This window comes from Protopterus annectens, chromosome 12.part0 (assembly GCF_019279795.1).
Source record: "Protopterus annectens isolate FY-2018-M chromosome 12.part0, PAN1.0, whole genome shotgun sequence".
In the NCBI taxonomy this organism is placed as follows: domain Eukaryota; kingdom Metazoa; phylum Chordata; order Ceratodontiformes; family Protopteridae; genus Protopterus; species Protopterus annectens.
The window spans coordinates 899,319,335-899,334,447 of record NC_056746.1 but is presented as its reverse complement, the minus strand read 5'-3'; the positions used below and the strand labels follow the sequence as shown (position 1 = coordinate 899,334,447).

The window sequence follows — 15,113 nt, the reverse complement described above, 5'->3', positions numbered from 1 at the left end:
CCCTTACATTCACAGCTAAGAAATTTTGAAAGACAAGTTGAGAGCTATCTTAGGAAAGTAATGCAAGAGAAAAAAAATGTTTACTCTCTCTTTATAGAAGAGAGAAGGTTACTTGAATTAGGAGAAAACAAATATGTGAGTGTAATGAAGCTGGATAAAGGCGGAGGGATTGTTTTAATGGACTCCATAGTATATACAGGAAAAATGATGGAGCTCCTTAATGATGAAAATAAATATTATAGAGTTTCTAGAAATGAAATACATCTAGCTTATTATAACATAGATTTTGATTTAAAGGACTTAATAAAAGACGAGATGATTGATCAAAAAACTTTTTTAGTATTTATGTATAGAAAAACCAGTGATGCTATCAATATTTGGGATTCCTAAAGTCCATAAAAACTTGAATGACCCCCCCCCCTTTTTAGGCCAGTTGTAGCGGCTAATGGTTAAAAACACATTAGATAGCTAAATTTTTAGATTTAAAATTGAAAAAAATTTGGGCAGAGCAATATGGAATTTTAAAAATTCCTGGGAATTTTTTTAAGTGTGTGAATAACAGTTTGTATAAGAAGGAATTAATGTTTGTTACAATTGATGTACAGGACCTGTTCTCAGTAACACCTCTGAAAACAGGATTAGAGTGGTTTGAGGAAGAACTGTTAGAAAATGAACAGGTATCAAATGATGATTTTAAATTATATTTAGAATTAATGGAAATGGTTATTGTTAATTTAAATTTTTTTTGAAGGGAAGTTTTTTAAGCAAGAGAAGGTTGTAGCAAAGGGTGCCTGTCGTGAGCCTGCCTATGCCAATATAATTTTATCGGTTTTGGGAATAAAAATATATTTTGGGTTCCATTTATGAGAAGAAATGGAATTCTTATAAAAGGTTCCTGGATGACATATGTATTTTTTGGACCGGAGCGGAGGTAGAATTTAGGGAATTTATGGACTACTTGAACAACACCATGGATTTTCTTAGATTTACTTGTAATATAACAAAGGACAAGATGGACTTCCTAGATGTAACAGTACATAAAATGGATGAGATTGAAGGATTTAAAACCACTGTATATAGAAAAGAAACCTTTTCCAATTTGTACTTATGTTTTACTAGTGCCCGCCCATACAGTTTTAAAAGAAACATACTGAAAGGGCAGTTTATAAGGGTGTCAAGGATCACCTCAGATGAACTAGATTTTGAGGAAGCATGTGATAAATTAAAAGTTAAGTTTTGTGAAAGGAAATATCCATTAAAATTAGTGGAAGAAATCACGAAACAAGTGAAAGAAGGAAGACAAGAGCAATATAAACATATTTTAGGGAATGGGCAAGATAATATAAGGTCTGGAAATAGTTACAGGGGGAAACTGATAAGATAGAACAAACACTGACTACAAATGTTTTCTAAGGCTTCCTGGAGCTGTATGATATGTATCTAGTGTTTACTTCATGGCTTTCATTTTTAAACTGTATTTTTAAACTGTAATTTTTCAAACTATGTTTTACATTAATTTTTATACTGTGTTTTAGACAGTGTTTTATACCCTTGCAGGGTATTTACTAGTTGTATGTTGTGAGTTTAGTGTGCAATTTCAGGGCTTTAGGTGGGAGACCAGAGTGATAATATAAAATTAAGGGTTTGATTTTTGGTTAAGAAAATAATGTTATAGAACGCTAGGGGCTGTTTAAAACAGAGACGATGCCAAATTATTGTGTGGAACAAACTAAGGTGCTTTAGACCCAGGTCAGCAGTAAACAGTACATATGATTAAGTTACAGTTTAATGTATTAACCTTAGCAAATTGTAGGTCAGACTTCAGGTAATTTGAATGAGGGTACAGTTTCTGCAGGGTAGCGTTCTTCAGGTAGGGGTTTCTTTTAGTTAGGTATTTTTGAGGGGGTCTGCCTAAAAATAAGAATACATTAGGAGTAAGAAACCTTTCTAGCACATACACTAGATACCAAGCAAGCAGGCATTTAGTCATGCACTTCAATTAGAGAGAGAATACGGTATACAGAAGCTCCGTGAAGCTACGAACACATTATTTGCTTGATTTTCTAGTATGGGTTTGCTACCATTTAAAAAACAATGCTAGATTTTGATTTTGCTTTGTACATTATATATCTAACTAATCACAACATACTATAATGCTGTTTATCAAATTATGTGCTATGTGTATTATACAGTCTACTGTTCCACATGCAGCAATAATATTCATTAGAAACAAGTTTCCAAGCCTTTGCACAAATCCATATCCTGGTCTGCTACTGTACTAGTAAAGTAAGGTACAAAACGACAGCTGACTGCTTCATAATGTTTTTAAAACAGCACTGTGTTTATAAATGCACAAAACTGGGCAGATGGGTCAAATTAGGAGCAGTCGTGCAGTAAAAGGCTAGAAAATGGCTATCTTTTACCCACAAAAGGTGCAGATGTTAACTAAGCAGTAAAAGGCTAGAAAACTATTTTATATAAATTATTGGTTAAATAGAATAAATTTTTAAATGTTAATTGGTTGAAATAGAATTGAAGGAATAGTATTTAAGTGCTATTAGGAAAGCAATTCGTTATCTGATGAAGTCCGATGTGATGGATGAAAACGTGGTTATTTTAAAGATAACGCATTAATAAAGTTTGTGAACTTGTTTTAGTTGCGAAGTTCTTTATTTATTGAAATTATTGGTGTCCAGCCGATCCTATGCCACATTGGTTTCCACGTTTGTAGTGGCTGTTTTTGTGCACTTTTGCTGGTCTTTGTGGTTTACTGGTTATAATTTAAAAAATCTCTTATGAATGTTAGTGTTAGTAACAGTCTTATTTACAGACAACTTAAATGAAAAGCTATTTTAAATATAAGACACCATTTAGTGTAACATAGTAGCTGACGCTCAGAAACAGGGATTGCAATGTGCAAACCCGTTTCAGGCTTGTTTACTCATTGTGATCCAGGTTTTTGATTCAGAGACTGGAATAATGCTACAGTGGTAAGAAGGCTTCTCTCTCTAGTGATACACTGGTCTCATTTTTGAAGGCCACATGCCTTAGAAATGTCAAACTGGCATTTTGCTGTCTTATGCAAGCACACAGATTGTAGTATTATAAAAACAGTATGACTACAGTTGCCATTGAAAACTCTGTTTTTGACATTCTGAAGGTATGAGTCTTAAAATTGCGTGACTTAGCATTAAGAACATACAAGATAAAAAGGTGCAGTGGCTTATTGTATGACCGTACCTCTCAACCTCTTAGAGCAAAGAAATCTGGACAAATTCACAAATAGGGGGACAAAGGCCCAAAATGGGACACTTTTTAAATATTGCTCTTACAAACTTAGAAAGTTGATAGAATAACAGGTTTTGCATTAGCATGAATTTTGTGAGAGACATCGTCTGCAACTCAAATCTATGCTGTTATTTTTTTACTTCAGTCCTCATTGATTTGCCAGAAAACCACAATTTTATGAGAAACAGACCAAAAATAAGGGAGGGAAAAATCTAGACATTCTGCGAAAATCTGGCCATTTGAGAGGTATGTGTATGACATAATCATAACTTTAAGAATAATAAGCAGTTCTGACTTCTTAAAAAAAAAAGCAATGTCTTCCAACTTTCTGGTTAGGGGTCGCCACATTGGATCACTGGTCCGCAGATTGATTGGCAGTGGTGTTTTTGCAGTGTGTAGTTGTCAGCCCAGAGCCTAAGCTTCACAGAAGGCACACATACGCACCTATCTGCATGTCTTAAAACTCACTTGACCACAGGGAGGGCATGCAGACTCCACACAGAAAGAGACAAGAATTGAACTGGAGAACTTCTTGCAGTGAGGCGACAGCACTAACCTCTGCACAACTGTGGCTGACAGTTCTGACTACTTAAATGCTTTAAATAGTTCACTTTTTATGATGTAATACACAAATGTAATTTTTATTTTGGTGGACTAATTAGTAGCAGTGAAATTTTAACTCGTGCCGCTTTGTTTTTCCCCAACATTCCTCAAAACAAGTCCCAAAGAAGGCTGACTTTAATGTTTGAAACCAAAGAAACAAATAAACAACAAGCATGTAACAGGGAGTTAGTGTTTCAACGAGAAAAAACATTTGGCTTAAATACGTGGATAAATAACACACAGGAAATATTAGTAAGCTAAGTACTTTCATTCTATTTAGTTGAGCTTCTTCAGAGCTGACACATTACATCTAAAAAGCTGTTTATGTATTCTAAAAGCTTAACATGTGACTTATTTGCATAATTAATCAATTAAATGTCTATTGGCTCCATCCATGCTCCCATGGCACCACTAAACTTTTGTTTGTAATACATATCAAAAGTAAAAAAAAATATTGTTAAATACTAACTTAGTAAGTATGCAAATTAAGCTAATAAAACTATTAGAAAAGTCTGTACATCTTCCAAAATAATTGCTAAGATAATCAATGACAACATCTTGCAATATATGTCTATATAAGGAAACAACATCTAAAGTTAACATTTTTTTCTTCCTCACTAAACTTGTATTGCTGTAGTAAGTCAAGTAAAATCCAGGAATCCTTTAAGAAAAATTTTGACTTTTGTACCATTGGATTTGGAATAGAATCCATAAACACAGAAATTGCCTCGAGCTTACTAAAATCTACGGCAGTAATGGGTCTCTTTGTGAACTTTGGGGATTCCAAACAGGTCAACCATTTTTGAATGCTCAACTTTTAAAAATTCAAAAAGTGGCAAATCGTTCTGCCCCTGGTGTAGCAGATCTAATAAAATTAAATCTGTCTTTTTAAAATTCTAATTAATGACTTTGACAGAAACTTGCTTATAACAGCTTGTGTCTCCTAAGATATTACTGAGCTTGTTGTTGTAGTCATCTGTATTCATTAATACTGTGCCACAGCACGTATCCGCTTTCATAATTCTTATACCAATTGAATTTCTAAGTTCCTCAATGTTTTTTTCTTTCATCAGCTTTCAAATTATAATTTTTTTCTGTAGAATTACTAATAATACCCCTTGTTGCCAAGTTTCTGAAAAAACTTATAACGTGTAATGTAATGTGGGGTTATAGGTACTACTATTCCTCAATGTGTAAATTTTCAGAAAAAGTTTAATTTCATTTAAAATAAAACATAAATTAAGCTTATGTATATATAATTCCAAGTCTTTCAGAACATTTACAACATTGGCTCTATTTGAAGGAATGAAACTGAAGCCGTTCTTAAGTACATTAATATGCTTAGAACCCAGTTGAAAGTTACTTAAATTTATAACTGCATGGCTAGTAGTTATGTTCTCCCCCATTTGCCCCTTGCTTTCCATTTCCATTTCCCTTTCCAATGATTTTAACTCCCTTCTGCATTCATCTGCCTCTAACTAATTTCCTTCTTTTTCTGTGAATTTTTAGTTGCGGCATGACATTCAGCTTTCTCTGCTATGCCATTATGTAATTCAGCACAATTTTTAAGAAGTAAAGTACTTTTGTGTGTGTCCACTTTCAATACCTGTTCTTTCAGCACTTCAAGTTTCACCTTATAATCAGTGACTAAGGTTCTTAAAACATTTATACCTGTCATGTTAAATATATTAACAAGTTTTTTATACAGTTCATCACAATATTTAGCTCCACTGGGAAACCTGTAAAGACCGCAGACCCACGGAACGTTTTTAGTCAAAATGCATTTATCTAAACACTGTATTTCAAGTTCTGTCATCTTTACTTTCAAGATTTTTTTTTTCCAGTTCAAATATCAGATTTCTACATTGAATGACAGAGCTGTTAGATTCTTTACAAACTGTATCTTTAGTAAATGGTTGGTTAACCCTGACAGGGTTAAAGTTGTTAGTAAAAAAACATGATGTCCAACTCAGCAGTTGTCTTATCCATTTCACGTGTCACAGTCCTGTCCTGGTTTCCTTCAACTAAGAAACCAGATGTCACTTAATTTGTTACTAGAGGTGTAGTGTGTGTGTAGCTACTTGGTGTCGAAAACTTATTTCCAGACAAGGCTTCTTGTAATTGTGTTAGTGAACCACAAAGACTACGTGTGCGGTCTAACAACTCCTGGGGAATTGAGTGCATAGTAAGATTCGAGTTTCTTTCACTTTCGTCGTAAAAAAAAAAACTGTTGGTTGGTATCTATAGCCCCAACAGTACAAACTGGCAAATATTGCCACAAGCAGACAACATACCTGGTTTAAACGAAGATATAATATTAAGTGTTTATTAAAATCACAACATATTTAAATGAAGTGAAAGTTTTTATACTCGGATTATGAATTTAGACTGAATAAGTGTGTTTTTTGTAAAGTTTATTTTAAGAATTAAACTGCTGTATTTTTAAATTAATTGTTTGGTTTTGCAAATAAGTCACATGTCAAGCTTTTAGAATACAAAAAGCTTTTAAGATGTAATGTGCCAGCTCTTAAGAAGTTGTATTAAATAAAACAAAAGCGGTTAGCTTACTAATGTTTCCTGTGTGTCATCTACTTATTTTAAGCCAAGTGTTTTTTTCTCATTGTCGCCTACATTCCTCTTTCCATTAATTGCTCATTAGTGGCCCACCTCCTGTTTAATGGTAAGTGATCTTAATCTATTCCAGTCTTTAACTGATATACCACTGCATACGTTGACCTGGTAGTGTGGGATGGCCCTTGTGCAGTGGTTTGGAAGGGGTCATCATAACACTGGACAAATTTGTGTGCCCAGTTAGCTTTGTGTTTAATAGCTTGTTTTTCCTTTCCCATTCGTGTTAACTGTATAAGAACAATATTAGATAAGCAATCTTAAGGACAGTAAGATACTTAGCCATGTACAATTTTAAGTTGAAACTTAAAAGTTCATTCTGTGCAACCTCTTTCCAGTGTAGTCCTATTGTCCTTGCAGCAGTAGTCGTTCATGAGTAGCCAACCATTAGGCCACATGCCCTTGCAGCAGGCAAGAGTGTAGCCGCTTCCCTTTTCCAGGGTTTGGCTGAGCCTGTAGGTTCTTGTGCAGCTTTCCTCGTGGATATTCTTTTTACTGAATGTGAACTTCATCTACATTCATACTGTACAGAGCAGCAAATTCAGAAGGCTAGATGACATATATCCCAGCATCCTCAAGGAATTGGTTATATTTGTAGTAAATTTCCTTTGTTTCTTTTTCTGTTGTTTGGAATCAGGTATTCTCTCAATGTATTGGACAACAGTGAACATCATTCCTTTGTAGAAGTGTTTAAGGCAGGGATTTAGAAACTTTCATAGCAATAAGCTGTGAATTAACTGATAACTTAGCCTGACCCCTGTGATTAATAGGGATCCGCAGAAATTCATCATTGTAGTAGTCAGTGATTGTTTAGTCAACTTAAAAATGACTAACTGGAAAAACAATAAATCCAAAAAGCAGATGCCAAAAATACAAAGAAAATCTTTTTCATGGCTCAAGTTCCTATATCCCCCTATTTGTAATACCTTGAGTTGTCACATCCTTGGGGGAAGAGCATGTGCTTTTCCTGAGTCAGTGTTACCTTACTTTTGGAAAACACTACATGCTACCAGTGTGGACCATTGCAGTGTCAAGTTTGTGAAGGTGGCACCTTAAACAGACTCTTGCTATTTTTGTAAAAAATTGCATTAAAAAACTGTGATGGCTTCTTGAGGCTGCTTTGATTGTCAGCAAAACTTTATGTATGGCAGTTCTGCTTAGTAGTTTGGAATTTTAAGTAGATATTTCATTATCATCCACTTAGGAAGACCAGCAGATGATGTCCTATTTGACCTAGAAAAAAATACAATAAAATAGTTACCTACTGCTATCCTGGGTCTTGATGACAAACTGTGGCTTGTTTTATAAGATTCTGTCTTTTTGGTTGATCACAAACTGTCCATAAAACCACTTTCAGAAGATGATGGTAATGGAATCTGATCTAAAGTTCTGTCAGTCAGATGACAGACCTGTCCTCACTTTACTTTGCTTTACAGTATATTTATTACAGATGCCACCCAGGTGGCCAAACACTTGTTAGAATCGTTGATAAAAAGTGAGTAAAGCTGTGACAGTTGGAGACAGTCTGAGATTGAGCTGACAGTTCTAACTGATCCAGGACCTGATGGATAGCTTCAGAGATTCTGCAGTATAAAATTACCCACCTGGGTACTAGTACTTCACCTTCAACTGGGCTTTAAGAAGTGTGAAGAAAACTTCATTGTTCTTATTTGGCCATCATTTAAATTGCCCATTTAGTGCTTGAGTATAACCAGTACAGCTGTTTTATTTATGTTTGTTAACCAAATGATTTGGTTAGTCCTTGGGACCTTATCAGCTATGACAAAGGTCATCAGGCACATTGACTATGTAGAAAAATATTGAAGTTTGGTGCAAAAGTAAGGCGCAGTAAACAAAAGGCATTAATAACAAATTGTCTCCATTTTCAAATAATTATGGTGTGACAGTTTTGAGGACAAAGTAACACATGCTCAAAAGTCTTTGAATATGATAAATTTTTACCACAGCAGATTCTGAGTCTGTTAATGAGAATTTTAATTTGCTAAGTCAGAACAGCCTAATAAAGTGGTGGGTTGCATCATGAGAACCATCGCCTTTGGTACGTACTAAGTGCTTATGCCTCTGCCTGGAATACAGTTCCTTTTCTTAGAGTCCCTGCTTAAGAAGAGTGGTAGACTATTAAAAACAAAGCATTGCTACAGAAGTGTTAGCTGTTATGACCTAAGAGCACATAATTCACTTGCTGACCCTACATTTTTGCTAAGTAGAGGAATTCATCATATGACTGAACAAATCCAGTATGTTCTCATTATTAGGTTGCAGTCTTATTTGTTCCTTGTTCTGAAGCAGGCTGGCAGATGTTTTAAGTGCTTTGCTGAGAGTTATGCAGGCTGCATGTAGACAATTATGGAATCAAACCCAGGGACTATGGATGGGAAACTCACTAACAGCACATAGTCTTAAACTTCTGTGCTAAACTGACAGCAGACCCGTAGAAAACTTACTGCTGACTTGGTTGAGACTAAACCATTCTCCATTTCTCTTTCTCCTATGGTTGCTTTAGGTTATTTTTTGGTATAATCTGAGACTCTACAGCCTTCAGTCCCATAGACACACCCACTGAAAATCAGCTGCACAACCTCATTGGTGAGAGATGCCACCTGTACCTTCATACCACTAATAATGGCTGCGGAGTGGTAGTTTGTATTTTTAGTGTATGTGCATACCTCTTGACCCCTTAGTGGAAGAGTTCTGGACAATGCCAAAAGTAATGGGGGACAAACTCCCAGAATCGGGGGCAGATTATAAATATTGTTCTTATAAATTTAGTTAGAAATTTAATAAAGTAAAATTTTTGCATTAGCATTTATTTTCCCAAACATGTGAAATCTGAAACTCGTATATGTGTCATTATTTAGTGACCTCATTCTTCAACAGTTTTCCAGAAAATTACAAATTTTATGAGGAACAAACCAATGACTGGGAAAACTCTGGAAATTTTTTGAAATTCTAGACATTTGAGAGGTATGTGCAGGTAGCCTCGTCTATCAGCTGTTAAAGATTCTTATGTGAGTTTGTTACTGTGTGACTGCATTCTCTGGCTTTCTAATTATTCAGATTACTAGGAATCTGCTGAAATTAATATCTGTACACTGATTGTTTCTGACAGTGCTATTGTGATTTGTTTCAGGAAATCTAGTTGGTGGAAGTGTTGATAAGAAGCAGATGGCCAGTATTCAGGAGTCTGTTGGTGAAACCAGTTCACAGAGTGTAGTTGTTGCAGTAGACAGGTAAAACAGATATTTAGTTGTTTAATTACATTAATTTGTTTACTAATTAATAAAGCATATACCAAAAAGTGGCCTAAAATTCTAACAAGGAATGTACCCGACACAGAAATTATGCATTTGTTTTCTGCTTATCAGAGCAATTGGAATAATTCATTATTCAAACTTAAAAGGTTGTATTACACTGTCAAATCCATTCATCCACAACCCCGTTTTCTCAATTTTGCACATGGTTTCAGGATGACAAGTCAACATTGACAGTCATCCAGAACCAGTGTTCACACTGCTGGATTGGTTATCCCTGCCACAATTGATACTCATTGTTTTGCCCACTGCTGCTGTAGCCTTAGCTATATGTGTTATATCCTGCCAAGGATATAACAGCTGACCAGCTTCCAAAACTTCTGGGCATATTTCATTTACCTAAACTGTCAGGCAGCTGAAGCTGAGCTGACTAAATGACACGTTTGGGTGTGAAGCCCTTCAGAGCTTTCCTGCAAGCAGAGAGAGGAAGACTGAGCCCTGAAAGGACAATGGCAGAAACAAATAAATAAATGTTCACATAAAAAACACACCAAAAAACAAGGAGATGGAGGAAAGGAGCAGCTACTGGAGCACTGATCGTTTGAATTTCTACTCTTATGGTAACGACAGCTCTGATTTATCCATCATATTGATCACTGCTGCAGCAGCTTTAGCTATATGGTTAGATTACCTTAGCTAACTACATTTGAGAGGTGGAAGGAGAAGAGTCCAGGGCCCCCTGGAGAATGATCCTGGCAAAGCTTGATCTGGACCTAGAGAAGGAATCAAGCTTACAGTGCTTGTAAAAGTATGTACAGAGGATGAAATAGCAGCTCCTAGAATACTTCAAGAATTCAACCATTTCCAAAAGGCAATAGATGAAACCAAAGGCCTGGTAGAATGGGTCTTGACCCTGCCTGGAATGTTTTTGTTATAGTGAGTATAACAAAAGGTAATAGCTTTAGAAAACCATTTGGAAATAGTCTGTTTCAACACAGGTTGTCCCTTCTTACCATCACAAGAAATGAACAATTGATCCGAAGATGTGAAAAATTTAGATTTGATGTTGTCATTTTCATTCGTTCCTCAACAAATGGGTTTGGATTCGACTTGGCCACTTTCTTTAGATTCTAGGATCCGACTCTCAAGTTCCTCCCCTACCCATAATGCCCCTGACCACTGCAGTACCTCAGATCTGGTTTGCCACTTTTCAGGTTCAGACATGATTGAGATCTCTCGAGCTCAAGGGGTTTAGTGAATGTTTGATCACAGTTTCTTTAAGTATTTTTCTTCTTCCTTGGACTTTTTACTGTTTAAAATGTCTCCCTTACTCTCTTTGTACCAAAGTTTTTCTTGGTAATATTTCCATACTATAAGTTGGTAGTTTTTTTTCCTAATATCTTTACCTTACTTGGAGGTATTCCCTTATTACCATTGTTGATATTTCTTTCTCCTTTCTTTCTCCCCCTATATTTCCAAAAAAAAAAAAAAAAGTAAAAGTAGTGCTCTTTTATTTTTCTATAAAACTTTAGTTACTGTTGTTCTGCTGCTGCAGTTACTTTAATTCCCACTGTTCGTCTCCACATGAGAAATCTTCAGTTGACCATAGCAGTGCAGTGCTCCTTTCATCGACACCCTTTAAGACATCCGACAAAACTGTCTCAGGCTCGGAAAAAGTCGCTTCTTTGGTGATTCATTACCAGGAAATTGGTCAAGGGCATCCATTTATCTTTCCTCCCCCAATGCCACATTACTGTGGATGCCTCCCAGTTGGGGAGGCATTACTTGGGACCGACTGTTCAAGGCATGTTGTCCCCACAAGAGACTAATTTACATATCTTTGTCCTAGAGAGGAGAGAGGTGCTGCTAACGCTGCAGGCCTTTCAGACGTTTCTCCCTCTTGGGATTACTGCAGTACAGATGAACAACATATCAGTAGTCTAGTACATTAACAAATAGGGGGGAACCAGATCCTACCCCCTTTGTTGAGAAACAATGACAGTGTGGCAGTGGGGCGATCTCATCCATCTGCTTTCTTGTAGTGACACATATACTGGGAAAATCCAGCATCCTAGCGGATAAACTCATCAAGACCATCCTCATGCCACGTGAATGGTCTGTCAACCAATCATTGGCAAACATGATCTTCCACAAATGTGGCAGCCTTGCTGCGACCTGTTTGCATCTTCCTTCAACAACAAATGCAGCAGGTTCTTTGCCCTTATCCCACCTCAGAGACGGTCACTGAGAGATGATCTGGTCCATGTTTGGCACAGGAATAGCTCTTCGTAGACATTTCTGGATGCGCCTTTGTGAGTTTGCTGAACCCTTCCATTCTTCCTGTATTGACACTCCCTTTGATGGCTCATCATTGTTTGGGCTGAAAGTGAAAGAAACTCTCACCAGCAGTCAACAAGAGGGTAGGACTCTGTCTTCCGTTGGAGTCCGGTTTTCCGCCCCTACCAGACCTTATCCTAAAGGTCAAAAGAGGGTTAAAATGTGGTTCAGTAAATCCAAAGGAGCCTTATCTGACACTCATGGTGATCCTTCCCCAGGGGGCAGAGGAGGAAATAATGGAAGACACCATCAACGCGGCAAAGGGGGTCCGCATAACCAGGGTGACAGAGATACGTTCTCTGGTAGGCCCTTCCAGTGCTCCTGAAAGAAGGCTTGCCTGTCCACCTCTGGAGGCAGTTGAGGGGAGAATACCACTGTACCCAGAAGCCTGGCTGAATTTGACTCAAGACAAATGGGTACAGTTCATTATATCCAGAGGATACAACATCCCCTTCCAATGTCCACCTCATCTGCCAAAGTCTATCCCAGACACTCCACCTGGTCAAAGGGATTAGGCAACACTAGAAATACAAATGTTGCTAGAAATAAAAGAGTCATCCAAGAAGTTCCCGCAGACCAACTAGGATCTGGAATTTACTCAAGGTTCTTTTTAGTTCCAAAAAAGACAGGGGACTGGAGACCCATATTGGATCTCAGCAGACTAAACAAGTCGGTGAAAAAGTCAAGGCTCCAGATGGTAACACTGCAGTCTATACTCCCGTTCTGGGAAAAGAGAATTGGATGCGCACATTAGATCTTCAGGATGTGTACTACCACATAAAGATGGACAGGCGCTCAAGATGATTTCTACGCTTCCAAGCTGGGAGCCAGTCATTACCAGTCCAGACTGCCCTTTGAACTCACCACAGCCCCCAGGGTGTTTACCAAATGCATGGCAGTAGTCACGGCTCTTCTAAGACGTCAGGGATTCCAAGTGTTTCCATACTTAGACGACTGGCTCCTAACTGCCACCACCAAGCAACTACTCATCAAAGAAAGAGACTACACCATCCATCTCTTCTCAAAACTAGGCATTACTAAAAGTGTAGAAAAATCTGCCTTGTTGCCATCACAGCAGATTACATTCACTGGTGCAGATTTAAATACAAATGACATGTTGGCAAGGCTACCTCAAGAAAGGATCCAGACGTTACGCAGTCAAGTGATTATTTTACTCAACAAGAACAGAGTACAGGCAAGATTTGTGCTAAAAGTCCTAGGCTCTATAGCAGAGATGATGACACTACTTCCTGTGGCATGACTTCACATGAGAATATTGCAGTGGCTACCCTTCGCCCAATGGTCCATGCAGGAGTTACCCATGTCTCACAAAATCCTCATAACACACTCCTGCAAGAAGGACCTACTTTAGTGGGTTCAGTCCACTCAGGTAAGAATGGCCAGACCATTTGTATTTCCCCAACCTATTGCTACAGTAACCACGGACGCATCCCAGATAGGGTGGGGGAGGCTTTATCTGGGACAGACAGTCTAAGGGGCTTGGAGAAATCACAAGTGCCATTTGCATATCAATGTCCTAGAGATGAGGGTTGCGCTTCTGGCATTGCAAGCACTTCAGGACTCTCTTCCCATGAGGACTGTTGCAATTCAGACAGATGATATGTCGGTGGTATGGGACATCAACAAACAGTGGGGAACCAGGTCCTACCCCCTATGTCGAAAGGCCCAGAGAGTGTGACAATGTGTGATATCTTCTCAATGCTTTCTGACAGCAACTCATATCCCAGGGAAATCCAGTGTTATAGCAGACGGGCTAAGCAGAGTGATTCTCATGCCTCACGAGTAGTCCCTCAATCAGGAAGTTGCTAATCAAATTTTTCACAAATGGGGCAAGCCTTGCTGCGACCTTTTTGCCACTCCCTTCAGTACCAAATGCAGCAACTTCTTTGCCCTTATCTTCCCTCCGGGAGAGTCACAGAGGGATGCACTGGTTCACGATTGGCCTCTGGGTCTTCTTTTATGCCTTTACCCTGTTTCCCTTGATTCCAAAGGTTATCCATAAAGCAAAGTTGTTGAGCCGCAGGTTAATTCTCATTGCGCCAAACTGGCCTTGTCAGATTTGGTTCCCCTTTCTTTGGCTCTATCTTCAGGAGGACCTATGGATCCTGGACCCAGTGCCGGATCTTCTGACACATCAGTCAGGAACGCTCCTTCCTGCCTTCCAAACCCTCAAGCTGACAGCTTGGCTGCTCCACATCCGCTCTTAGCCAGGCTTCCAGAATTGTCCCCTGCAGTTTGTCACATTTTAGTCTCCTTACACAAGCAGACGACTAGGAGTCTCTATGCAAGCAAATGGAAGAGATTCTCTTGTTGGGCTAGCAAAAGACATATAGATCCCTTTACAGCTTCTATACCAGAAACCTTTAATCAAGGGGCAAGGGCAGCCATTATTCCAGTTCAGTTAGCTGCTATTTTTGATTATCATGTGGGAGAATCAGAATCTAGTCTAGTATCGCATAGACTATGCAAAGCCTTCCTCAAGGTACTTTTCTGTTAAGACCTCCCTTCAGAGAACCTCCTCCTCCACCTCTTTGGTACCTTAATGTAGTATTATCATCTCTGATCCAGCCCCCTTTCGAACCAGCATCATCTTGTTCATTAAAATTTTTATCTAGGAAAACACTTTTCCTGACAGCAATTACTTCAGCCAGGAGAGTTTCAGAGTTGCATGCCTTGTCTATCCATCCACATTATTTGATCTTCCACAAAGATAGAGTTTCCCTCAGAACAACTCCTTCCTTCTTGCTGAAAGTTTGTTCTCAAATGAATTTAAACCAAAATATAGAATTACCAGTGTTTTTTCCTAACTATGGCAACCAGGCGGAGTATAATCTCCACCAACTGGATGTGCATACACAATTGCATTTGTACTTGCATAAGACCAAAGAATTTAGAATGTCAGACCAATTGTTTTTCTCCTGTTCAGAAAATAAAAAAGGTTTGGCAGTCCCAAATGTTACCTTG

The 15,113-nt window shown here is 38.0% G+C and overlaps 1 protein-coding gene across 1 annotated transcript in view; it reads left to right on the top strand.

Annotated features, from left to right (window-relative positions):
- Positions 1 to 15,113, top strand: part of ARFGEF2 (ADP ribosylation factor guanine nucleotide exchange factor 2) — a 2,483,667-nt gene that overhangs the window by 1,709,928 nt on the left and 758,626 nt on the right. Inside the window, exon 23 of the mRNA XM_044089932.1 lies at positions 9,671 to 9,770. Coding sequence (XP_043945867.1) covers positions 9,671 to 9,770 — 100 coding nt within the window. The remainder of the gene's footprint in view (positions 1 to 9,670; positions 9,771 to 15,113) is intronic.